This window comes from Mycteria americana, chromosome 3 (assembly GCF_035582795.1).
Source record: "Mycteria americana isolate JAX WOST 10 ecotype Jacksonville Zoo and Gardens chromosome 3, USCA_MyAme_1.0, whole genome shotgun sequence".
NCBI lineage: Eukaryota > Metazoa > Chordata > Aves > Ciconiiformes > Ciconiidae > Mycteria > Mycteria americana.
Window position 1 is genome coordinate 68588724 of NC_134367.1, and position 27710 is coordinate 68616433.

A 27710-nucleotide genomic window follows, 5' to 3' on the forward strand; every position below is an offset into this window, starting at 1 on the left:
AGACTGCAGAGCTAATAGCTTGTACAAACATTTGCAATGACAGCAACACTCAGAAATTTGCTGGTTGGATTTAAAAGTGTCCTTGACCTCCTCGGCAGGGTTCTGAGGGCAGCGGGGTCGCAAAAAGAAGCTATTTGCTTCAGGTTTGACCTACACATGTTTGAACAAGTGCAATATGCTGTTTCCTGTACTAGAAAAAAGGTGTTGAAGTGGTGCCAGTATAAAAGAAAATGTCGCTTTTAAAAGGCAGCACAGTGAGCTCTGTGCTGTCCCATATGGGGGATTTAATTACACGACTGATCGAATTGCTCCTAAGGTTTTTTGTACGTAAATGTTCTGTTATTTGTAGATCAAGAGCTCCTTGTTTTATAGTACTTAAGTGCAAGGAAGCGTTGGGATGGGAGCCCACGAAACCAAACCTGCTCTCAGATGCATAAACATGTTAATTGTGAAAGATTTGGTTAAAGATAGTAATAATAAAGGGGAAAGCGCATGTGTAATGTTCATACAGAATTGTATTTAGCAAGGGTGCTAGGTGGTCTGGAATGAGTTGGAGTGGGATGGAATGGGGTGGGGTGGGATGGGGAGGAGAGATGTGTATCTCCTTCCCCAGCTTCCTTCATACGGAAGAGGAAAAGGGCTGACAGTGTTAGCCCTTCAGGCGGTCATTGCTTCGGCACTGGATGTGGTGAAGGGGTCGGGGCGTGCTGCTGTGAGGAGCAGCTCTCACACCCGCTGGCAGTGAGCTCAGGTGCTGACTTCATGGCAGAAGTCTTGCATCTCTTCCCAACTTCTCCATCCCCTCCTGTTCTGCTCCTGCCCCAGCTCCACGGCACACCACCCAGCTCAGCCTCGTCAGCAAAACTGTTTGCCTGACCCTCCTGTGTCGGTAGTAGGAACTGACTTGGTTTTAAAAGCCTAGGCCAAAGGTTAGTTTTCTTCTGGCTCAGTGCAGTGGTAAAGTGCAGCCCCACAAATGGTCACCATCACGGTTGGTGGTTCAGCTGATGTTTCTGTCATGGTGGTGTGAAAACACAGGCTGAGATGACCAGGAACCCTCTTGTGTGGGCAGCATCTCTGTCCAGCCATACCTGCGTGCTGCCTCCGCCGACAGCAGTGGTGGCTTCTGGGGACACACCCGGCGAGCTGCAGAGAAACGTCTGTCTGTCCAGGCGCACCAAGGGAACAGCCAAAGGCGCTGGAGAGGGATCAGCAGCTGGGTCCTTTAGCTGGTGCTGCAGGGTAGGCGAGTTGTTAGCGGAGTAAAACCCTCCCTTGGGATGAGGTAGGCCTCCAGAGGAGCCAGCCGGCTGAGATCTGAAGCAGCCCCAAGCTTGCGTTTGCTTAGGTATGGAGAGGAGCTAGAAACAGCCCCAGACTAACTTTGGCCGTGCTTTGACCGTTTTGCTAGGTTTTTGACTCAGCTCGGATAGCAAGTAGCAAGGGCCGTCTGAGAGCGTGCTGGTTCACGCTCTGAAGGCAGATGGGCTCCTAAGAGGAGTCGTAGGTAAGCATCTAGGCCTGCCCGGGAGTTAGCAGCCTGATGGTAGGGGAATGGCTCGGCAGAGTTCGCACTAGACAAGGTTTGCATTCGCCTTGTGTCTTTCGGTTTCCCTTTCCACAATTTCCTGTGGACGGTGTTTCTCATCTTGTCAAGTTCCTGGGAACGCCGGGGATGGCATGTTCCAGTAGGGCAGCGACATGGCATGCCCATCGCCTCGGCTCTCTTGTCGGGACGAGCCAGCCCCAGGAGCCTTCCCCCAGCTTCCCTTTCCTCAGCGGGCGCCGCTGCTGCTCGGACAGGGCGTCCAGGGGTCCTGGCCCCTTTGGGGCAGATGGAGAGCGACTTTGCCGCTAGCTGGAGAGGTGGGAACAGGGCCAGAGGCTTCCCTGTGACACGCTTGGCCCGGTTTTATCTCGGCATCAGTATTACATACCTATTAATTACCACAAAAATGTTTTCTTTTAATTCCTGTTTATTACCACACAGGAGAGGGGCCACGTACTCCCTTCGGTTTATTTTCACACCTCTCGCCACTATCTGCTGGGAAGTTTTACCGCTTGCCTGTAGCTAAAAATATTTCTTGTAAACTTAGGATAGTTATTTTTCTCCCCTGTATTAAGGCTATACCAAGAAAAGTCAGTAAGGAAATATTTCCAGTTCTGCAGTTCTGGTTTTCAGATGTGACATTTTAAAAATATCATTACAGAATTTAACCAGATGAGTACGTGCAGCTTACTTTTAGGTGGAATTCCAAAATTATCCAAAAAGATTTGTAAATTATAAATAGAAATCTATACCATTGTACTCCCAGGAGATTTATCCCTTAATATTCTGACACGAGAAGCATTAATTTTCGATCCTCAGCTGTTCCAAGTAGTTTGGTTGCTCTTTTATGTACACTGCTTCTAGTTGTTGTGTTTTCTGTCCTCCCACATCTCTGTTACTGTGCCTGGATTTTTTTTTCCCCTATTTTTGTGGAGAAGTTGCTTGGATCCAGAATTTGACCTTTGACCTGATGTTTCATATATCTGGAACATGTAACTGTCTGGAAATTTTCCATTTGGTGCTTTTTGCTCAAGTATTGGAGTTGAGAAAAAAAGGAATAAGAAGCCTGCATTAAACCTATGATCCCTTTCCTTCTGGTCGGAGCCAGCTGTGTTCAGGTCAGAGAGGAGGTATCAAGAAGATTTTTGGCCAGATCACTTTCAAACATGTATAACGGGATTGCTGAGCATTCGCTTATTCCTCTCTTTGGAAGCCAAAAGGATGGAAGTTAAACATTTGGTTGTAGAGGAGGAAGTCGTGCAGGTGTTCTAATAAGGCCTGCATGATGCCAAAATGTAAATAATGCATTTGCAAACACATGCTTGTGGGCATATTGCAAGCATAAGGTCAGGTCCTATTTTTATTTAGACCTTAAGCAAATCCCTAGTGTGTTTTGACACGAGAAACAGGTGAGAGGAGAGGTGGTGTGATCCCAGGGGTATAACCACAGTGCTTAATGTGCTGTAGAACCCCCCCCCCAGCTCACATGCCAGCGCAGATGTAGCACACGAGAGCTCTGCACAGGTTCCTGCATGAGAAGTGTAATTTAGCCAGGCTGGGTAGCCCTGACTAGCTGTATTGCCTGTGGTATTTCCAGTGTCTCTACAGAGTGCCCTACAACCGTAACTTTGCCTTTTTTTCTGTAGAATTAACCCAATGGGAGTGAAAACTATACCGTGAAGTAACTCTGAAGCTGCACCTTACAAGGGCGTTATCTGCATTTGGGTTGCGTTAGCAAGAGACAACTTGCGGTAACAATCTGATAACGTGATAGCCTGTAACTTGACAAAACACCCAACAGCACTTAAGTTGATGTAGCTATTGTGACCAGAAAAAAAAAGAGCAACACTTAAGCTAACTCTAAAGCAAAGAGGTCCTTTGTGCTTTACCCCAGTGAAGCAGCAAGCACATCTCAAGCCCTAAAGTTAACACTTTTATTTACTGGTTTTGTGTAAGGTAGTAGGAAGCCAAGGTAAAGTCCCCTCCTTGCTTCCTTGGGGGCCAGTGTCTTGCGGCGCAAGGGCTTCCTACCTAAGAGACAGATAGCTAAACAAACTATTCCGGGCTCTGAGCGAGTTAATCCCAGGTGTAGAGGTGAGAGAGTGAGAACTAGAATAAACGTATGTGGGAGGCAGCACCATTGCTTGGGACTTTGCTCATGTTCCTCTTCTGCGCACTGTAGAAGAGGACAGTGTGGCTGCGCAGCCCTCTGAGCCACACAGCTTTTTCTCTGAAATGTGGAGCCCTGGGCATCTGTGCTATTGCTTTCGGGGGAGCATAGGCTCCCCTCCTTCCCTTGTAAGTACCTGTGTAGCAGCACCTGTGCTTTTTGCAGAGCTTAGGCGAGGGCTCATCACAGAGGCAGAACAGAATATGGCCTTTCGAGCTGAATTTTCCACCCCTTGCAGTGTTTGACTTCCTGCAGCGAGGTAACGTTTTGCTTGTGGCAAGGTGGGAGTTACAGAGTTCGGCCTCCTGAAGCCCTTTCTGGACTTGGGCACTGCCGGTCCATGTGTGACTCCGACAACCCAAAAGGTGTTCAACTACCTGAAAGGAGGTTGTAGAGAGGTGGGGGTCGGTCTCTTCTCCCAGGTAACAAGTGATAGGACAAGAGGAAATGGCCTCAAGTTGCACCAGGGGAGGTTTAGACTGGATATTAGGAAATTTTTCTTCACCGAGAGGGTTATCAAGCATTGGAACAGGCTGCCCAGGGAAGTGGTTGCGTCGCCATCCCTGGAGGTATTTAAAGGACGTTTGGATGAGGTGCTTAGAGACATGGTGTAGTGGTGGTTTTGGCAGTGTTAGGTTTATGGTTGGACTCGATGATCTTAAAGGTCTTTTCCAACCTATATGATTCTGTGATTCTGTGATTCTGTGTTTGTGCGTGTACCCTTGTAGAAACCTGGAGGCATTCAGGCAGTCGTATCCATTCCTGCCGTGGTTATCCCAGGAGGATCCTCTCTGGCTGTTTCACGGCAGCAGCCAGCATCCCTCTGAAGTAGCCGCTACCCAGCCTGTTTAGCTCATCGCCAGCAGGAGGTCCAATTAACATTTTGCAATATTGGCAGTTCCATATGGAAACTACCATTCAGCCGCCTACATCTGAACTTCAGCTTTTTCCTTTCATTTAATTAAAACACAATCAAGTCAATTAGCTCATGACAGAGTTTCCCCAAAGTTAAACTCCAGATGTATGGCAAGGCAAAAGCGTTCAGATGCCAATTCATTGTGCTGCTCAGAGGTAGATTATAGCTCTCCCATTTGTCAGTTTATCCACTGGGGACTAGTTGCATTTTTTCCCTTCCAAGTAGGAAATAAAAAGGGAGAAAGAAAAAAGACCTGTCTTTCCATCTGGTTCTGGTCAGGAAAAATCGATACGTTACAGAATTTGAGAGATTTATTGAAAATGCATTGATAGTGTCAGAATGACTTCTGGTTTTTAATGACCACGTCAAACATTTTACCATGCTGTGTCTTGATTTTTTTCCAGTAAGCTCCAGGAATAAGCAGCTTACCATACTCAATAGCAAGTCGATGAGTTATTTTTCTTGTCACTAAATGGGGATAATATGCAGCTGCATAAACATGTTGATTTTGCTGGCATAAAAACTATGACTTCCTACTCTGTGCCCTTTGGCAAGACTGTATAGAAAATCATAACGCTGTCAAAAGAGGTTTTGAGGTCCCAATAAACCAAGATGACTTTTGCAGCACATCCCTGCAGGGCAGCTGGGTGCTGTGAGAGGAAGAGAAAAAATAACTGTACTAGCTAACCGGTAGTTAATAAGCATAGAAATCATTCAGACCCAAATCCACACAGAAGGTAGCTTTGAACTGAAGTCATTGCATCTTCTGTTGTGTTACTTAATTCATTTATGGTTAGATGCAGCAATGCCCTGAGTCACCTGTATTACAACAAAATGTTATCCTCACATACTTTAAGGGCAATGTAGTGATACCATGGTAATACTGCAAGATACCCAATGCTGGTGAAAGTATTAGATGCCAGTACTCCCTTAGTACCTCGATATCGGTGGAGCCGTTGGTTCTGTGCCTTTTCCCTTCTTGGTCATGTTCCCCAGGGTGGGGAGGAGGAGAGGCTGGAGGCAGACCGTTCCTTTGTCTGGCTACTCTGCACCTTGCTTTTCTTGACAAGGATCCAGAGCAGAACTGTGGTGCAGGTGGGTGAATCTTGGGAGGCAAGTGGGTGGGAGAAAGGATTGCAACATGAAAGGTGGAGCACCCAGAGGGGTGGAGAAAGAAGAGAACTTGCCACTCTGCCGATACTGTCTTGTACTTAACAGCCTCAGTGTGAGAAAGAGTCCCTTAAATATATATCCCAGTGCTCCAGCAAGATTAGATGAGTTGTGGAGGATGGTGCTGGTCAGGGGAGTAGAGAGACAGAGGAAAGAAAAACCCCTTCTGACCACTCATTTGGAAGGTTTAATAGCATTGCAATCCTGTAATACTTTTTTTTTTAGTATGAGAAAGATTCAAGTGATATTGTACATTCTCATATGAAGTACAGTGACAGTTTTTCTTGCAGAAGGCCCATACATATTTCATCACCCATGATGTATATGAATTCCCATACCTTTGTAAATGAGTGAACTGAGCTACCCGAGTACAGCATCACATTCCTCCTGGTGTTGTCTCTCTTGTTCATGGCTGAATGGCCCCAAAACTGCTTTCTGCAGAGGACCGTGACTCCCACTCCAGGTTATGATGTTCTTCTTTGGGAAGGGAAGGATAGTAGATTTCAACGCTATTTGTTTGGGAAGGGGGAGGAACCCAAGTCTTCCACCTACCCTGTGAATGCTCTAGGCAAAAGCATGCTTATTTTGTGGACTTACCCAGGTTCAGGCACGTGGTATGTGCCCGCCTGTGTAGCACTGTCAGGTTCATGGCTGGAGTGTCCCGGTATCCTGGCTGCAGCTGTGACGCTGATTTAGGCTGCCTGCCCAGCCCAGTCACCGGCTCCCACCACATGCCACAGCCCACTCCTCGCCCAGCCCTGACACTTGAAGTGTTTGTAGGATTGTGCTGAAGACTAATTCACTGAAGTGGCCCAGATTAAAAATAACCTTTTAAAAAAGGAAAGAGGACGGAAAGGGGGAGGCATTTTTGCTTGGGATCATTCAGAGATCTACTTGCGATGAAGCCCAATGAACAGTTGTATTTTTACAACTGAAGGGATAGCATATTTTTTTAGGGTGAGGAATGAGCAGATGGAAGCGCAGAGAAGAAACTTCCCAGGCTGACTTCATCACCAAAGCCACTCTACTATGAAACTTCAGTCTGGGATGCTGTTTTGCATACAGAGAAGCAGAGATTTCAGATAATTTTAATGTCATGAATTACAGCATCTGTATCTTCAGAGTCAGGGAGCATCTAATCAGAGTTTCTCAGGCTCCCAATAGCACAACTTTTGACATACGCACCTAAATTCTGCCTTATTTCTTTTCTTGGATGTCACCCTAAGTGCTTTTTACTCCAGGATCTCAAGAATCTTTGTGACAAGAATAAAATAATTAAACTTCATTTATTAGCATTGATTCCAGTGTTCTTATCAGCTTGGAGTCTCTGTAAGACTAAATCAAAATGATTCATGTTTTTCATATCATGCGTTGTTGGCCACACAACACAAAACTCCATTTAAAACACCGTTCAGATAACAATTACTAAACAGCAGTTTTGTAAGACGTTTCCTACTAGATTAGAACAAAGTCTGTCTAATAAACTTGTTCTTGTCACTACCAAGAGTAAAAATATACAGAAGTAGAAATACATAACAACTTATGGCATAAATGTAGCCCTCCTTTTCTTATCATCAATTTTCTTTAAGTCAAAGCTTTTAAAAAATGGTCTTACTGTGTTCCGGATCGAAAGGCCTGGAACCAGCAGAATCATAGCTATTTACTTCAGAGGGATTTATATTAGACTTGCTTGAAATGATCTGATGGATATTTTTTTGTTGCATTTTGCTTTTGTAAAGTTAGTTGTAAGTTCTTACATGAAGAAGGTGTTAGCATGTGTCAGTGCTGACATGAACATCTTAGTGCTGAAGTGTACCATTGCCCCGGGAAAACTATGACGAATTCATACGCCTGCTTCAGCCACACAACATCTCTGGAGATCATGCACGGCAGAAAAGTGTCTCCTAGGCAGGTACAGAGATCAGCGTTGCTTATTGCAAGTAGCCTTCCTAGGATGAGATGTGTTCAGGCATTTCCAACTTTGGGTGTTTATAGGAAAGCTGGGGTCATCCATAAACTGATCTAATCTTTGCTGGCTGCCCACAAGCTCGGGGAGAGGCTGTCCTTTTTGTATCCTTCCTCTAGCTCATGGGCTGTGCCAGCATGATTTGGCTTCACAGTGTCTCAGTTAGCATTGTTGTTGGTCTTTTACAACAAGATCTCTTTGCATGACATCAACATGCATGGTTCATATACTTCTTATCCTTATGTACACTTTTTATCCTTCAGATGTAAAATCTACACCTAGGGCAAGGGACTGGAATATAATAACATAAACTATGCAGGTAGTATAGTCAAAAGTCCTAATGTCAAACTTAATAATGATGTTTATTGAAGGCAATGAAGTGACTCACTGGCTTTTTGAAGATGGTGGGAAGAAGGCAGGACTTCCAGACACTGTACAAATAAAAGAATAACACAAGTGACCAAGCACCTCTAATCTTGGAAAGCTAAGATGTTTCCTTTCATCTTAGTGAATACATATAATGTTTATAATGATTAATAGAAGATACATAAGCTCTCTGAGGTGAAAAATACACCGCTTTATTCTTAAATAGCACATGACCTATAAAGCAAACAGTGTAAATCTTAAACATCAATCTCCTGCTGAATGTTTCAAAGATGAGGAGTAATAGCTTTTGAAAAGATCTTTCCATAAATGCGCTGGAACGTCATTGCTGAAATTGTTTTTTTTCTAGGCAGTTTATTAATTGGTAAAATGTGCTACCGTATGATTGCTTTTGAATATAAAGAAGTCCTTTTTCCTAGAAATGTTACTTTATCTTAGATTATTTCTGAAATCAATCTATGATGTTTGGCCATGCTTATTCCTCCGTTCCAGATACATATTTGGGTCCTTTTTTCAAATGAAGGAACTGGTACAAGGTCAATGGTTTAGTAAATTCCCAGTTATGAGCACTTGTTGAACACATTTGATAAATCAACTCCTCATCTTTTATTGTTGGAAGGAGTTAATGTTGAATCCTGTTTTCAAAAGTTGCAGTCTTCCCGAACAGAATTATTCACCACTAAATGGATCCCTTTTTTCCTATGTTAGCTCATTTGAAGCAGACAGATTTCTTTAGCTAGGATGAATATCATTATTTCAGAGTTAAATATTTTCAGCAGAGGACAGAGCAGGGACTGATGTAAATCCATGTTTCTCTGTGGGGGGCTATTGGAGCCAAAACCCTCCTCCATTCCTGCTCGTAGGCACTGGAGGAAAAAATTTAGATGAGGCTTTTGTGAAAGTGGTTGCCTGCAATAGACTGGACTCCATGGCCCAGGAGGATTTGAAAAGGTCTATGTTTATAAAGACCGTGCTGTCTGTCACCAGGGTGCAGGCTCTTCACATCAATAACCCAGACTTTCTAAGCTGGTGGAGAAAAGAACATGGGTTTTGTCCCGCTGCCTCCAAGGAGCGGGTAGCCTTTCCCTCTAATGAGCTGATGGACTGCCTCTGCCAGTGAGATAATGCTTCGCTCCTGTCCCAGTACAAAACTCTGATTTTGGACCCACCAGATCCTGGTCTCTTTTCTTCAGCACTTCTGATTCTTTGGATTTACTAGCACAGATTTCACAGAGCAACCGTGTCTTTCCACATGCCTTAGCACCATGGGAATCTTGGCTGGGAAGGACCTTGGGAGGTCACTCAGTCCAGTCTCTCACTCAGAGTAGGACTATTACTGACAGTAGGTGAGGTCAGCCCTGGCTCGCCTGGCTGAGCCTCCAAAACCTCCCAAGACCTGCTCCAGTGCTGTGCCACCCGCCTCCTGGAAGTGTTTTCCTTACATCTAACCTGACTCTCCTCAGCCACAAGCTGTGGATCTTGCCCCTTCTTATATCAGCTGGAATTGCAGAGATAAATTTAGCCCTCTGCTCTTTGTAACTACCCTCCAAATAAATGTACATCTCCCTTAGATCCACAGTGTCTAGCAGAGGCTTCTGTATTCCATAGGGGGTTGTACAACATAGGCAGTGACTGTAAGTCTAGACAAAAGTACCATCCCTAATTCCAGGTGAGGCACCCTCGCAGGGGTCCTTCTGCTGTCCCATGCCTCTCTCTTTCTGCTCACTGCCTTTGGTGGTCTTCTCATCCTCACCTCTCACGCAGCTTCTCAGGGTTTGTGGGGTGGCAGCTGATTCTTTTTAAGGGAGTCTCAGCTTAAACATCCCTAAAGATCGCCCTGTTACATTCTCTAGGATGCACAAGTGAGGAAGCTGGGGTTTTGTACTTGTGCAAGGGGTAGACATATCTGGGTCCTTACCAAAATCTTGGCTTTTTACATTTAAAGCCCACTTGCTTGCCTTTTTTCCATCTTATCTTCATGTTATAGACCAGAAAGTACCCAAGGAAAACACTTAAATAAAAGCTTTAAATTCCAATGCATCTGAATAACAGTCATTAATCCTGGAGAAGTTTCCCTCTCTCTGTTCCATCTCTCTGACAGTACACAATTTATTACATTTTATGGCATAGCTCACTCAGATTTATTGATTTAAATGCTATCATTTTCATACAAATTTATCTCTGGTTTTAACTTCATAGACTTCAGTGAGGTTATACAATGGATCTTTTTTCCCATTACTTTATTTCAAAACATTGGAAATAAAGTTTCTTGGACTCTGATTGCATTACATCAACTTTCTCACAGAAAATATTTTTTTTTTTTTAGCATCCTGGATCAATCTAAAGTCTAGGACAAATAAAGGACTCATTAAATGCCATTTGTCTGAGAAACAGAGTAATAAGATTGCACCATGATGTTATGTGTCTGAATATGTACTTTTTAGCAGCTAGGACACAGAACCAGCATTCAGGAAGCCATTTGGCAAACATAAAATTAAGCACTTAACAATTCTGTGCTTCATATTTTCCATCTGTAAAATGGGGACAGTGATATTTCCTTCTTTGAATAGCACTTTCTGATTTAATGATCTATGATTATCATTATTACTGTTGACAGTGGCATCAACTCTGTTCCGAATTGGTTATAATTAGAATGTTTAGATGAATGAAAGCAATTACAGAGCCCTTATGCCGCAAACATTTAAGCCTGTGATTAATTTTATGTACGTAAGTAATCGCAGTTACTTCAGTGAAGCTGCTCATGTGAATAAAGTTAAGCACATTTGAAGTGTTTGCAGGACCATGAATGGAAGGCTCTAAGAAACCTCAGTTCTTAAATAGAAATAGATAATAGCAGACTTCTCAGGGAAATTTCCGGGAAATTTATTTATGCTATGGCATATTGTGGAATGAGTCTTAATTTGGTTCACAAAACTTGATGTTACAGCCATCGATGATAAATATTGGCTTTCATATCACTCAATATGTTTTTGCAGAAAAGTAATCCTTCATTAAATTTTGGCTACAGCCCAAATGCTTATTGTTATATAGGTTTTGTTAATAAGAAGCCTGACTCACAGCAGGCTGTGCTGTGAATGACTGATTACCAGGGCTATCCAACGGACCTGTTTCCATTCCACTGCCAGAAGAGTTATCTTTAGAGCTCATTTAAGAAAGGATTCGTTTCACTCAAAAGAAATAGTCTATGTTTTCACATGGTAAGGGTGTTGTTTTCTATAAGATGACAGCTAGTTATTCAGCTTTACCAAAGACAGGGGAAAAGTCACCCAAATATGTGTTGAAAGAAATTCTCGAGTACCAATGAAAAACTGCAGAAACATGCAGATGTGCCAGATGCGTGTTGTGAGAAACAAGTTCTGGCCTGCTGCAGCTGAGGTGCTGAGCAGCAGTGAAGCCCAGGGCTAGCTGAGGTGGGGGCTGGCTTGTGACCACCAGCCAAATGCCCTTTGGCTGCCTTCTGGAACAGAAAACACATGGACCCACACGCAGCCTGTTGCAATCTGATAGTGGAGGAGTTTAGCTGTCGGGTACCATTTTGTTTTCCATCCTTCAGTTACCTTTACTTTTCTTGTTTACACAGTTGATGGTTTGGATAAGGCTTCAATCGCTAACTCGGATGGACCAGCCCCAGGATCCCAAACTCCCCCCTTCAAGAGGAAGGGCAAACTCTCCACCATTGGCAAAATCTTTAAACCTTGGAAATGGCGGAAGAAGAAGACTAGTGACAAATTCAGAGAAACGTCAGCAGGTATGTCTGTTGCCCTTTGGTGGCAAATAGTAGAAAACACTGTGATGGCTTTGCAGAGTAATATTTGAAAAGCTCTTGGAGCTTGTTAGATGGCAGGGATTATTTAGGCACAGTATTTGACATACAGAAAAACAGTTTGATCCTTGGCAAGGGAAAACCTAACCTTGTTCAGCTTCTGTCCTGAACCTGTCACCAAAAATAGGCAGTTTATTTGTTTACTGTACATTATATATTATATTCTTTTGGTGTTGACAGTACTCTTTTTTTTTACTAAGAAACAATGGGCTTTATATTACATGTCCTCAAATATGTTGGAAATGTCTCCGTGTCCTCCTAATAGCCAGTGACTTGGATTATGAAACAAACCTTGCCTTCATGGGGACAGAAGTTTGGTCTGTTCAGAGAGAAGCAGACATGGCTGTACCCAGCAGAAGAATGAGGATCAGCTTTGTAACCACTGCCTTCATACAGGCTGCTCTGCCCCTTCACTCCCCCATTGGCAAGGCTTGAAGAATGGTCTGAAATAAAATGCTGTGATTGAATTACATTCCTTCTGAAAAAGAGGAAGATTGAGGGCTGGGATTCAGTTAGCTAAACACAGTTGCTTGGTGCCACCTGAGATGTTCTGGGGTGTCCTGGCTGCTCTCCCAGAAGGTTCTGCATCGTATTTGCCATCCCTGTGCAGACATCTCCAAAACCCTGGGGCATCTCAAGTGTCTGTAGACACCCACGTTTAGGAAACTGAATGCCACCCTGCATATTTGTGTTTGTGTCTCTGTGTGTCACAGCTCTGGCCAAGCTTTCTCCAGAAAAATCCCAAACTTCTGTTTTGGGATTCAGACATTTGATGCTGTGCTTTTCTAAACTTGAGCCTAATCAGAGTCCAGAGAGCATCTATGAGCTCTTCAGATTCATTACCATGGTGCAAGCCCTCTGTCCACTGTCTTCCATGGCTCTAGGCAATAAAACCAATACTAATCTCCTAGAGTGTTCTCAGTAGGCTCTCCTGAACTCTTAGGGGTACACTGCTTGACATTTTAAACCCATAACAATCCGTGACAATTACAGCAAGGAACTCTACGGTTTTGCAGTGTAACTTCTAAAACATGCTTTATTTACACAAAAGGCAAAAAGAAGCCATCTTCTTTGGTGCCGTCATCACTCCAGATACCAACTGAAGTTTTGGACAGTCCTTCTGAGATCCTCAAATCCTTCTCTCAGTCTCTCTTCTTTTTTTTTTTTTATTTTCCTGGGTACCCTGCAACAAAACCCCCACATTTCTTCCACTACTGCAAACAAAAAAATCCCCTCAGTCTGCTATCTCCTTTATTGTTTCCAGTTTCCTTCAGCTTCCTCAGTACTTTTATCATATTGCTAGAGCAAAGTTAATTCTAGTTAATGACTTTTGAATGTTCTGCAGCTACTGTTGGACAGGTATGTGATTTTAGATGCAGTGAATTCTCCAGAATAATCACCATTCATAAGCTGTGTATACAGAGCTTCCCCAAACTGTCACAACATATTAGCATGTGTTAAATTATTATGCCATTAAATAATAATGCATGTGTCATTTTGCCGTTATTTTTTACAAATCAATATCTGGTAAATTCATGCTAAATACAGTATTTCTTATGTTGTATTGTCTTTCCTTAGAGGGCCTCAATCCAGTCTTACAAGCATGACACATCAATTCTTATAATACCAAGGCAAAGCATGTGTTTGTATTTCTTTTAAAAAAGGAGGGAGTTGGTTACAAAGAAATTAAAGTCAGCATTTCCAAAAGTGCCTTCTTAGTTACTTGCTTGTACTTAATTTGCCTGTCTTGTTTATGATGGTGTGGTCCCTCAAGTCCTTTCAGGGGTGTGGAGAACCCACAGTTCCCGTTGGCACTGATTTCAGATGGAGTTATTAAGGACAATTTATCTCAAGGTGAGCACCTGAAAAATTGAGATGCCTAACAGTAGGTGTAATGAACAGAAAACATGAAATAATTTCAGAACTGTAATGAAAAGCAAGTTTTAAAATTGCTATATAGATACATATATAGCATATATATAGCATTTATATAGCATATAAAATTTAATATGCTATATAGATACAAATAGACAAACTTGGAGCCACAAAATATCTTTTCCAGGTGCCATACAGCTACAGTAGTTTGTAATAAGGGTTGTTATCTCTCTCCCTGAACCTAGCTGCATTCATATACCTAGACCATCAGGGCTAAGGTACTAGTAACATTAGAGCAGAATGTGTGTAATGTTTTACATTCTGTCTCTGGTTTTGCCACTGTGAGCTCTCAATGCATAGCTGCGTTTATTACTCTTAAGAAAGAGGTAATTATTGGGAAGCAGTGTCCACCTAACTACCTCAAAACTAATTTTCAAGTGATAATTTGTCTTCCCAGTTCTCTCAGCTGTGTCTGTTTACTTCCACTGCCTCCTCTGTACTGGCACCAGTTTTGTGATGAGCAGATCACAAACCTGATCCAGCTAAAAACAAATTCAGCAAAACATAACAACAAGAAGTAGTTTTTACTCTTCTGTGAAGGTTACCACTTGGATTTGTGTCCTAGCATTGTGATTACTATCAATAAAGCATGCTGAAGAGGAGAGGAAAAACAGAGCCACTCTTTTGGATGACTTCTTAAAATTTAGACAACCTGATTTTTTTCATTTCAGCTGTGGTTTTGCAGAACTGCCTTTCAGGTCTGGAAACTAAAAGAGTAATATAGGCCTCCTTGTCTTTTTTTCAAAGTTAAAGCTTTATTTTGTGATCAGTCTTTTCTTGAAAATGGAGAGCACCAGTGTGCAAACAGAAATCCATACAAGTTAGGACAATTTGCACTACAAATTGGCTGAAGAAGAACAGAGTCGGTGAAAGATAAGTATAGTCCATAGAGGATGTAAGTGGGAGCTCTTTTGGTCAATTAAACACATGTTTATATATAATTATGTATTGAAAAGTGGAACTTAATTATCTGCACAATGAAGTATCTCTATAAATGGTATAGTGGATGGAACAGTTCAATGCAGGAGGAGGTTACACTTAGTTGAATAACTGAAGCCCCTGCTCTAAGTCCAGTCACAAGAATTTCTGTTTAATAGTCCTTTGTGGCAAAAAAGCAACTAATGCAATTGATTCACTAAGTGCTTAATGTATCTTGTGTATCTAGAAGTATAATCTTCTATATAGATTTTTAAATTATCCTGAAAAAACTTTCATTTTTTACTTCATTGTTTAGCTAGCATCCTGCTAGATAACTGTGTAGTACATACTCAAGCTCTTATACAGTAAAGACTGCTATTATATTTAATAACATAATATTAAAAAGCCAATAAAACACAAAACCATTCTAATGCCCTGAATTATATAAATACAGTATTTCAGTGCCTATATAATTTGTGAAGGGTAAATGTTCAAAATTCAATGCATGTCTTGGTGAACAGAACTTAAGAAGTTATACAGGAGGTTTGGGAATTTTTGATATTTTTTCATTATTCAGTAGATTGATTTTTCTTTTTCTCTAAGGAGTACGTATGCTCTATTTTTAATAAAGTTCTGCTTATCTGTCCTGCTACACTGTAAAATTTGATTTATTTGGGTGGAATTATACAAACATAGTGACATAAGGAATTAATTTCAGGTTTTCAAAACTTTTGTATTATTTTGTACATTCAGTATATCAGCTTGTATTTGTATGCCCCAACTTGTATGCATTCTGCCAACCATCACAATATTTAGTGCTTTTTTTCCCTTAAAATGAAACTCTGGGAGTTCTGTAATATCTGAAAATACTGACTTTCACCTCAAAACCAGCAACACTGGCTCACTGAGCTGGGGAGAAGGAAAGAAGGTAAACCTGGATCAAATGAATTGTAAGAGTTCTAAAAATAAATAAAAGGTTCCTAAATTATTTTCCCCCTAAATTTCATATGAGAGTTTTACCCCTTGTGACCCTCGAGGATGTAATCTACAAATTCAGGCATTTGGCTGTATGACAGCGGTACAAGAACAGTTCCCAGAGCTTTTACGTTGAGAAAGAAGAATGTATCTAAGTACTGATTAATCTCTACAGAGCAACGATTTGGAGTACGTCTTCAAGGCAGATACAGTTCATAGTGCTGCTTAGGTGTTATTGCTGTTTACCCTCCTATCTACATACAAAGCTTTTTCTTCCAAGTCGGGCTCTACTTTCCGTCCTATGCCAGCAGCCGGTTGTGGGCTAGGTAGGTCTTTAATTCATGCTGGTTGCACAGTAGTAGTATGAGTAGTGCTCGTAGGAGTGGACCAGAATAAGTCATTTATGTATTGACTTCCCAGTGCCCTCCTGCAGTTCCTCCTCTGCCTTGGCCAGAAATGCAGATGACCTCCCCACGTATTTCCATATAGAAAATAATCAGGATAAATTGTACTGTTCTGCAGCACTAACTATAAGGGGTTGTGTCCCCAGAAATGCCAGAATCAGACAGGGTGCCGGCCCCAGCTGCGTCCTGAATAAGCTGTAGCTTTTCAGTGCAAATCAGGTTAGCTTGCAATGAAAGCATATCTTTACATGCTTGAGGACTATTTTGCTGTCAGGAAGCCCCAGAGCTATAGGGAGATATTCATTTACTTTTAAACTCTATGTATGTAAGGTATGGAATCACGTTTGTGTATGTGCTTCCTGTGAGGCTGGAATTTGAAATGCAAACTAGAAACTAGTTTGGATTGCATTCATCCTGCCTCAGATGGTAGTTCCAGGGGGGGGCGGGCATTAAAAAATAGTTATCCCTGTATTTCTTGAGGAAACAGGCCCAGGACCAACGGAGACTGAGAAGATGCATTTACTTGGCAAGTTGCCCCTTGCTGCATGCTAACTGACACAGCAGAAGAAACTTGCTTATCTAACTAGAGAAGGAAATGGGAAAACATCCATGCAAAAGAAGAATCCTACAGGAAATCCTCTTCTGCAGACTACTCGATCAGAGATGTATTTGCATTACAGAACAGGGTGTGTGTATGTACGTGTGTGTGCGTGCATCTTACATGCAGGAAGCCGATTTCCTGGCCTGAGACCATAGGACAGTACGATGATCGTCACATTTATTGCCTATTCTCTTAACAGGGCTACAACTTGATAAATCTGTATGCAGCTGAAGAAAGAGTTTCTTCTAAGACAGAATGTGGGCTATTGGAAAGAGCTTTTATTGCTTTATCTGGGTTTTCAATAGGCTTTTTGAAATAGGTTCTTGCTACAGCCTTGCCAGGGCATGTACCATGCAGTGCTTTGACAAAGTCTCATGTGACTCTCTTATGCTAGCCACTGAAAGATGTTCATAAACAGCAAATACCACAAACATCAAAAAAAGGATGAAGGACTAGATGTGGAAGTCTTTGCGCTGATGTGGGAATGATGGTTGGAATTTTTTCCTTTAGCAACATATTTTCCATGCTGTATCTCAGAAAATCTGTTCTCTGGGCATTGGTTGTATACTTTCTGCCTAGAGGGCTTTCAAAATTAAGTCAAAACAAACAGAAAATGGCATCATCTCAAGGGTTTCTCCCCGCCGCAGTGTTTTGCTGTGAAGGAAAAGAAGGCAGCAGTTTGTGTCTTGGCACGAAGTAGATGCCACTTCAAAGCTCCACTGCAAGAGTATATGCAGACAGGGAGCAGAAGGCAACTTTAGCTCTTTCTAGGTCAGAGAAAAATTAAAAATCAGAATTCTTTCAAGCTTCTCTTGGAAGAGCAAAACTAAAGACTGGAGAATATCCAGAATCTCACAGTACTCTCTGAGTCAGAGGATGGGTTTTAAGACTGCCTGAGGTTTGTAGCTGCTGAATATCACTAAGCAGTCTCTTTTGAGGGACTAGGGAGGGAGGGATGGAAACTGCTTTTTGAGGTAAACTGTTCTTATGATTAGTGTCAGTATTATTTGTATGGGGCTAAAAATACAAATGTTTGTGAGATCCCTTGGACAAGTAAGATTTACTCAAGTAAATGAGGGCTGCATACAGTGTGATAAATTCACACGCTTGCTGATAGTTGCACCTGGAGTCAGGGCAAGCTTTGCTTTTGACTGCAGTAGGGGAAGGATTTTGACATGGGATTTTTTGATTCTGCTGGAGCATGATGTCTGAGAGTGGAGCCCACCTCACCTCAGCCTTCCTCAGCAGGCAATTGATAACCAATTACACTCACAGTCAGGACTGACTTGTTTCCATAATCAATCTCAATATGTACATGTATACAGATGCAGAAATTGTTATTTCCATTTTATTATTGCTTAATGTTATAAACAATACGTTGATGTTAATGTTGAAATGTTAGATATATTCACACTTTTGTATATACACATATATATCTATATATCATATATATCACAGACATGTTAAGATATATATATTCACAGATAAATATATACACACATACATTATTATATACACATATGACAGAAAGGATTTGTAGTAATAAGATCAGCTGGTCACTCAGCTTAAGGATGTCCACATGATGGTGGTACAACTAACAGTATTTGTCATATATTTGTTTCAGGATAGCACTAGTCATCTACTCCTGAGTGAGGAATAGGTAATAACTTGTAAGATCAGAGATTGGAAAAAGGATGATTGGCAGGAAAAGAGACACAAAGGTGTGCTTATGGGAGAAGCAAATGGGTAACGTATTGTGGCAAGTTCTACTAGAAGAAGGAAGAGAGGTAGGTGTCTGGAAACTAAAGATAAGAAACTTGAACTTCTTCAAGTGAAGGAGAAAGACCCAGATGATCAAGTCATGACAGAGGTGGCGAGAGGAGGGAGCATGCCAAGCAGGACAATGGTGGAAGCACCAAACTACAGTCCTCTCCCTGTACTGAACTCAGGAGACTGAACTATTTCTAAGGTGAAAAATAGTGCTACCCATCCCAGGTGGTTCAGGTAAATGATAACTCTTTCTACAGTTGTCTATGCCATTAGCTCAGCAGCAGATAGCCAATGCTCATAGCTTCACTTCTGTTGATTAGATGTTTTGAACCATAAGTAGGCAATTCAACTAGAATTCCTATGCTTTGGGTTGTTTGTTTGCTTGTTTTAGTTCTTTATCACAATTTTAATGTGGGAAATCACACCTGAAAAGGTACCTCAAATTAAACACTTAACAAATGTCATCATGGTTGATAATATGACTTAGTCTTTCTATGCCATAAGTTGCCTATCTATACAGTCATGATAACACCTTTGCGTATCTCACATGGGCGTCAAGGAGAAAAACATGTTGTCTTTGGTTCACGCGGTTGCTGGCGTGACATTTGGGAAAACTAAGAGTTTTCTCTTTAAATGAGGGTTTAGGTTGTTCGCAAATGAGGTCTGGGCCCCAGGTTGAAAGGTAAGGGTAAAAATTTAGGCAAAGAAACCGTTCATTGAACACAGTGCAGTCTGTATGCTAAATGAGGCAGGGATGGCAAAGGTAAAATATATAACAAGCAAATAAAAGCTGTACCATCTGCACACCCATCAACCTTCATTCAAACATTTCCTGACTTGTGAATGCTTGACTTTGTAACTCTCTTATTTTAAGAGAGTTTACTGAAACATATCAGTAGTCAAATGTGATTAGCTCAACTCTGTAGTTTGAGACCCTTAAAGCTCAGTGCAACTGGGCTGTGATAATCAAAATACTTGGCTGTGTAAATGTGAAATGTATTGTATAGTCCAAAGTCTGTAATAAGCAATAAATTAAAATGATGAGTCCACCCTGGCTAAATAGCACCCAGTATAAGTTCATAAGTAGACAGGCTTATACAAGGGGACATATTTTTGGTCACTTTGATTTAAATTAAAATTCTGCCTTTTTCTTTGTAGGAATTAAAATTATGATACTCATAGTGAATACTAGCATGATTTCTAATGGTCTTTCCATGGGCCAAATAATACTTTAAATAAATTATCTTTTCAAGCTGAATTAATTGAGCTTAATCAGTTTAAATAAAAACACCACTCATGGCTAGCATTTTAGATGAGGAAGGATTGGGGCTTAAGCTTCTTATCTGTTCATAAATTTTCTAATCTGTGAAATGGAGATAGTTATATCTAAGGGATGTTATGAAACCTATGTAATGTTAATAAAATGCTTTGAGGTCTTCCAGTGAAAGTGTAAGAATTTAATGTCTTTTAATGCCAATTGACATTTTCCATGATAATTAATCCGATACGGTTGTTAATTCAGTGTTGTAGAACTGAAAATATATATAATCCTGAAAACTAGAGAGGGACATCGATGGGGGGACTGAGTCAATGTTCTTGAACTTGATGGAAAGAGCATCATTGTTTTCAAGTGGTATTGGATTAAGTCCCACAAATAAATATATGAGAGATCATCTCATTTCACTGTCCCCAAGAAAACAGATGTAAAAAGGAAGCAGAGAGGAAAAATAGTAGGAAGTAAATTATACTTGTAAAGCTGAAATAATAATAAGATAATATATATATATGTTCACCTATATGAAGAACCCTTTGCAAGAATAGGGCACACTCCTGTGCTTTGTTTGCCATGCCAATAACATGTGTGACACACAGTTGCAAGGTGTATAACTTAAAAAGTAATGGGGAAAAATCAGAAGCGCTCCTGCATAATTTCGGACCGGGACCCAAGGCAGCCTAACCTGATCTGCGTTCAGGCTACCACACTCTCCCCAAGGAGGCTGGCTTACGTAGAGAGTCTGCAGCCACACTCACAGACTCCTTTATGTTGTCGAATGTGATTTGAATGCCTTGAAGGTTTGACCTTCAATGGACAGATCCCACAAAGTACCTGAGTATATAAACACAGACCTAATGCCAACTTATATGTTCTTGTGCCAGTACTGTTTACATTCATGAGCTGTTGATCTCCCAGGCATGGGTAGCTTGAGCTGGGCCGGTCAAAATGGTCACTGCCCCCAGTTCTTCTGCCAGGAGTCGGTGCTTTTTTGGCAGGGATCGCATCCCATGTGGAGCATTTGCTGAATCCCCACACTTCGCAGTGTGAGAAATAAACCCGGCGTTGTAAATTTGAGAAGCACAGAATCTGCTTCATCTTCTGTTCAACCATCCCCTTCCCTGGTGGAAAAGGGGGGTGGGAAGCTGTGAGCAGTGATGCCTTCAGGCGTCTTGAGTTCAGCCAGCCTGGTTGCAAGTCAGCAGCTGGGGTTACCTGCTGCGGGGAGAGATGTTTATCAGCTGCTACACATAGAGGGTAAATTTCTCAGAAACGCCAAGCTGCCTCTCTCCGTGCCTTCACAGGAGCCATCACTTCACCGTATGGCTGTTCACTCCAACTGGGCTGGTGCAAGTGAGATTGACAATACTTGTTGCAGTATGTAATCTGCATACAGCAATTAGACTGGCCCTAGAGAGTAATTGGATTATAGGAGCGTTTGAAATAGTTGATTGGATAAATAACCTTATCCCATATCCCATAGCATTAATAGGATGAAGGCCAGCACGGCTGAAGCTTTGCCACATGCCCTCGGCTTGAGCTCCAAACGTCACTTGGGTTTTGATGTCCATATGTAAACAGAATCAGGATGGGAGATTAACTTTTCCTAACAGTGAAGACGGGATTTTACAAGTGATGCTCACATTTTATGGACCGTGCACCATGGTTCCATGGATCATTACAGTAGCCTCTCAGATCACTGAACAAAACTGTATTGGTTTGATGGTGGGGTGCAGTGGGAAGTTATTCTATTTTGCCATCTGTAAATGCTTTTCCCTATAAAACTATTTAGCATTTTTCCCATGGGAAATAAACATAATGATTTAAATGCTTCATGTCACAGTCTTTTTTTGTGTGTTGTATGCTTCTTTTTTTTAACCTAAAAAACAGGATGCTGCATTTTTTTCCATGAAAGCCAACCAGCCTGGATGAGGATGTTATTCCCTTTTAGAACAGAACTTTCTAGCTTCTGTTTAAGGTTGTGGGTTTTTTTTCCTTTAAAACAGTTTGCATGTCATAAAGGCTACCCTGTGAGTTGCTTGCTCTTGTGAGTTGATTTGCCTCTCCCAACTCAAAATATCTACAAAGCAGACGGAGGTATCTCCACCTGAGCTAGTCACCCAAGTCAACGGTAAAGAGGTGCTTTTATGCATTAAATGCCTATGCTAGGATGAGTTCAGTTTCATTCTGGAAGTACCTTTTTCCACTGACTGTAAAGGAAGCCTCGCGGAGCCTCAGCTGAAGGCATTGGGTCAGATGAATCCCCCCTTCTGTGCCTGAAATTGTGGGAGAATATTTTCAGAGCGTCCATGAAAACCCAGACAACTTCTCCTGCAGAATCAGAGAAAACAAGATTTCTCAGGTTTCTTTAAAGTAAAAATATTTTTCTAAATTTTTCGCAAGCATCAGCAGTATGAGAATAAATCTATTCTTAATTGTGCTTTTTCTTTAGTGTTGGAAAGGAAGATTTCGACAAGACAAAGCAGAGAGGAGCTGATAAGAAGGGGAGTGCTGAAGGAAATGCCTGAGCAAGGTGATAACACGTTACCTAGAATTTAGCTCCTAAGTGCTAAACATGGATGATAAAGCCACTATTGCATTGTTTCCATGTAGTGTAAATAGGTATTGGGAGACAAAGCTGAGGAGTGTGAGAGGCAATTTGGGCCAATTGACAAAAAACTAAAGTTGGAGTTGAGAGATTTGTGTTCTGTAACTGCTCCTGCCATAGGTACACCATCTGACTTCTGGTCATATCCTTGAGTACGGTAATCATATCCTTAAGTATGTTGATGCTCCCTGTAAATAATGTGACTCCTGTGGTTCCCACTTACTGTTTGCCAGATTTTTTTTAAGTTAGTGATTAACCTGTTTTTTGAGTCAAGGTCTGCTGTCTAAAGCAACTGGAGTATAATATGAGAAATTTTGGCTGAAAAATCAGAAGCTCCCCAAACAAATCAGTAGCATCCATTTCAGGTATCAAAAAGTACCAGTGCTGGGATCGTACCGATCCCACCACTATCACACACCCCGCATTCAAAAATGGCACAAACATAAAACTGTGGGGAAGACACCACTTGTTTCAAAATGCTATGAGGTTTAGTAACTGGTGTTAACCAGAATTTGTGTTTTGAAAAGCATGAGTAAACCATGGTTAACACCCCTGTGCTACATCTGATTATGTTTCCAGTGGTATTCTTTCTAATATTCTTGATCTTCTATAAATCTAGATCAAATAAAAGTCAAGTGAGTAAAATAATTTTCTGTAGCTTAAAATTAAACCATTCATCATTTTATCAAGGAATCTAAGAACTCCATGATTTCCAAAAATATTTTTCTCCCAGAAATTGCGTTACTCTGCCTGAGCTGAAGAATCATGAAAGTATCAATGTGTAGGGTTATTATCGTACACATTGATATTTAGAAGTAAAGGGCTTGTTTGTCGACACGTGACATCACTTGTCTTTACTGTGTTTTGTGAAGTACCAGGCTATGGCATTCAGCATAGCTGGCTTCTGAACTTGTCTCTGCCACTGTCTTTGACTTAAAACAAGAAATGCAAACTCTCCATACCTTGATTTGTCCCTCTGTGAATTTGTTACCTTTTTTTGCTACATGCTTTACTGGGGAGCTGCGTGACTTTGTCTATTGATGGCTGTAAATTGTGTTTAGACTGCTGGGACAGTTAATGAAATGTGTTAACATTTCAGGTTGGTTACAAACAGTCTGAACATAAATACTATAATTTGTGCTAAAAGTGTGTATGCTTTGGTCATCAGTGTCCTTGACCCTCTATTCTGCTCTTAGAAGGGGTTGGGACTTTGGATCCCTTACAGAGATTGAGTGAAGTGAGAAAAGGATGTAAAGATGAACAGTTTTCTCCCATTCGTTCTGTCTTAAGAAGGCCGTCAATCTGGTCCGTGTTGCCTTCATCACGTTGTGCTTCCTGCCTGATCAAAATTATAGTTTTTAAGGAGCAGTTTGAAAGAATAGAGGATTGGTTTGAAGGTGCTGAAAAAAGAGATACAGAAAAGATGGTGATTGAGCAGTGAAGGTAGTTAGAAGGAATGACTATGGAGATGAAAACTAGATGGGGAAATTACATGGAGTCTTGAAATGTGAGAGGTAAGAAATGTGAAGAAGTGACTGTTTCACATGGGATGAAGAAGAAAGAAGTGGAAGGTGGCAAGTGCCACTTGGAGGCAGGAGGTGTTTGCAGAACCATGACCTGGGTAAGAGGTGGGAATGCCCCATGTGGAGGCAGAGAGGAAAGAATGGATTTATGAACATCTGGAAGAAAGGAGCTGAAGAAACTGAATGTTGTGGTAAGGTAAGAAGGAAGCCTTGTGCAACTGTCATGAATGTGCAACTGTAGCAAATGAGACAAGGTTAAGAAGGCAGAACTTAGTTTTTACACATGAAGTTGAAGTTAGTTTGTGGGTGAGAATGAAACCATCAGCTTAACCAATGGAGCAGCCCAAGGTGGTAAGAGAGAGGCTGCCTAATTGCGTTGAAACCAAGGAACTGCCAAACATCCAGGTCTGATAGCACACAGCAAGGAAGAGGAGAAGAAGAGTGGAATTACCACAATTAATGAAGAAACAACGGGAAGGACCCGAAGAGACACCAGGTAGATTTACATAATTTTTGGATGGACAGCAAGAGAATCCTGCACAAGGAAAGCAATCATCTACGTGAACTGCATGTGGGGTGTGAGCAACATAAAGATAACAAGCCTTAGAAATGCCCAGAGAGGAAAATCAGCAGCAATTTTAAAATACATGGAACAGAGAACAGAAATCAGTAAAGAAGGGAAGAGAGAAAGCTGTAAGCCACCAAGACTATGTAGCATTTTTCAGGAATACAGAGACAAATAGGGAGGAGAAAGAAGTTTTTTTCAGGATTTAAAAAAACCTCATAGCTGAGGTAGTCTGGGTAAGTGAGTAAAATATCATCAGAGCTGGGAAAGAATTTGACTTGCAGAATTTAATAATGGTATGATATGTGATACAGGAAGACCTCACCTTGGTTCTTAACACTGGATAATGACTTTGTGACCTATTTTATTCATTAACTGGGCACACATATTCTGAGAAGAACTGCCAGAATTCCTGGCTGATTTACCTACTGGGATGCACCACAGTAGTCCTGCAACTCTGCCCCCTCATTGTCCAGATTTGGGGCCTGTTGGAACACGTTGCAGCTCCCTTGTAGTCCATGCACCCATTTCTTTGCTGTGTAAACCAAGATGCAGAGAGGAAGAGAATGGGATGCTAATGTCTACAGACATGAAGCTGGACCTGGAAACCCACGTGCACTTCCAGGGCCACTACTGCGGAGGTGTCCACCCAAGGAATGCGGAAGCCTATAGAGTTCCTTTACAGCATTAACTTTTCAGACCAGATCTGCAGCCTGATGTTTCACATTTCAGTAAGTCTTTCTGCTTTGCTTCCGTGGAAACTTGAAAGCAAAGGGATGCTGTGTGTTGTCAATAGGTACTAAGGAAGCAGTTAAACTAGACAATAGCTTTTTAATTTTCATTTCAGATGGTGATGTAACAGTAAATTTTGAAACTTCAAATGGACACACCATAGCCATTGGTGAAGAAACCATACAGGAAGAAAATGTGGTAAAAGCCAGTGGAGATAATGGTACTTTATCAGAGAAAGCATCAGCATTGGAAGGAAAAAAAGAAGATCAAAAAGGTAAATGAACACATTCTTCACAAATTGTTTTTCGCCTACTTAAAATATTAACATATTCTTCCATTAGCACCAATACATGCTGTGAGTTCTGTTCTGCCACAAGGATGCCAGCAGAACCTGCCGAGAAGATAAGACTTGTGAAACACCAGTATTTCGTCACTGGTAGGCATGCCTTTTACTGTGGATATAATAAGGTCATAAAGAGAAGCATGGTCTGAGCATGAAAATGCGTGCAGGGATGTTTGATTTCTAAATTCAATGTGAGCCTTTCCTTGTAGCCATGGGCAAGCTTTGGTTTCAGGTTTTCCTGTTGTGAATGAAGACACTCGGTACATATGCATCACTTTGCAGTATCATTGTAGAAGTGGCTCATGGTTTGAAAGTTCAGAAGTGTTTAAGCCACTTAAAAACCACGTATCATTTCGAAAGTAATTTCAACAACTCATTCCTACTGGTTTTCATTAAATCTTAAACACTTGCAGTCCAGCTCTTCAGAAATATTCAAGGGGCTATATCACTACCACAAACTGAACCTAGGTAATTTATGGAAGATGTACTTTATGACTATAGGGTTTTCTATAGATGAATTGTAGTAAATACTGCTAAATATGTAGCAGTCCCACAGTCCATATTAATTTTGTTACCTTTACTCAGATCTACCTTGGTAACAAGAGTTTGACTTGAGTAAGAAAAAAGTAAAGATTAATGCAGAATCACAGGATTTGGACCAGTTTTATTTTCTTTCTCTAGCCTCTTGAATAATGCACCACTTCTTTTCCCTGTCAAAAAGTGTTCTTGAATACTATTCCATTTATTGGATTTTTCCTAGATGAAAGAGCAAGGATACAAAAGATCAAGAACTTCATGGCTGGCTGTTAGACTGAGCAGCCTTTCCAGTGTCTTCTAGTAACCTCTACCTAGTGATGAATGAGCCTCTGGAGTTTGAGAGGGTCAGTTCGGCTAACACAAAAATTTGGATTCTTCTCTGAGCTATGTAAATCACTTGACTATGTAAAAAGTGGCTGGATGTCCAAGGAGAACTGCCTTTCTTATGAGATTTCTAGAACTTCCTGTCTCCCAACAAGACAGAAATACAAGATTAGCCTTTTGCATGACATTTAAATACGTCTATCTTTTGGTGCCAACTAGAACCAGATGTGTATTGGGTCAGAGGAAAAGAGTTATAAAAGCCATGGAAAACTCCTTTAAAATTATTCAGGTTAACTTTGGGGCTAGATCAGACCACTTATTATTTTATGCATCCCTAAATACAGCCTTTTGGAACTGTCAAGTCTTGGAATTTTTCCTAAGGTACAGGGTTTTTTTAGAAATACACATTTCTAACTACGTTGAAATCCCCTCTAGCTGACTTTGCAGAATGTAGAACTCCAATGAAGCAGGAAACGTTCAATATCTATTTCAAACACATTATTACACTCTGCACTCCCTATATATTGTGTTGACCTTACAGGGAGAAATTAAAAATTATTGCTGTACAGGAGTAGATTCAGTACAGAAGAATATATAGCTATTATTCCAGTCCCTCTCAGAAAATGAAGAATAATATGGAGGAGGGAGAAGGAAAACAAAAAATGAGCAAACTTGGTATTCTAGGCTTCATAGAATGTCAATATGACCATATAGAAGATGCAAAACAGTTCAAGTATAGTTTCCTTTTACATCTAAACATGAAGTTCTTCTATGCATAAACATCTTGAGTCCCCTGAAAAGGAACAAGATAGATTTATTGAGAGGAATAGTATGCCCAAAAACGGTATTAAGAACCAATTCCACACATCAGCAGTGGTGTTACACAGTGCAAATCCAGTACAACTCACTGGATAGTCATTGTGAATACACTTCAGTCATTGTGAATACACTTCAGTCATTTTTTACTTTATAGCACATTAAGCAAGAAGGTGAGCCAGTCTGTTGAACTCAGTGGAAGAGTAAGGCCCACTGCATCTCATGGATACATCTCACCTGACAGATTAATCCTTGGTGATTTTTTATGGCAGATGCAGCAGGTATGCATTACACCCACACTCGCTGGCAGAGCGAGGAATTAACAGCCGCAGAGTGGAGGTTTGCTAATGCTCACAGACCATCAAAATCAGAGCTGAAGCAGGCATA

At 41.2% G+C, this 27710-nt stretch overlaps 1 protein-coding gene across 3 annotated transcripts in view; it reads left to right on the forward strand.

The window, feature by feature from the left end:
- PHACTR2 (phosphatase and actin regulator 2) overlaps window positions 1-27710 on the forward strand; it is a 143215-nt gene that overhangs the window by 80095 nt on the left and 35410 nt on the right. For all 3 annotated transcript variants that reach the window (XM_075498883.1, XM_075498885.1, XM_075498884.1), the window contains exons 2-4: window positions 11757-11924; window positions 22328-22408; window positions 25419-25577. In XM_075498883.1, the coding sequence (XP_075354998.1) occupies window positions 11757-11924; window positions 22328-22408; window positions 25419-25577 (408 nt within the window). The remainder of the gene's footprint in view (window positions 1-11756; window positions 11925-22327; window positions 22409-25418; window positions 25578-27710) is intronic.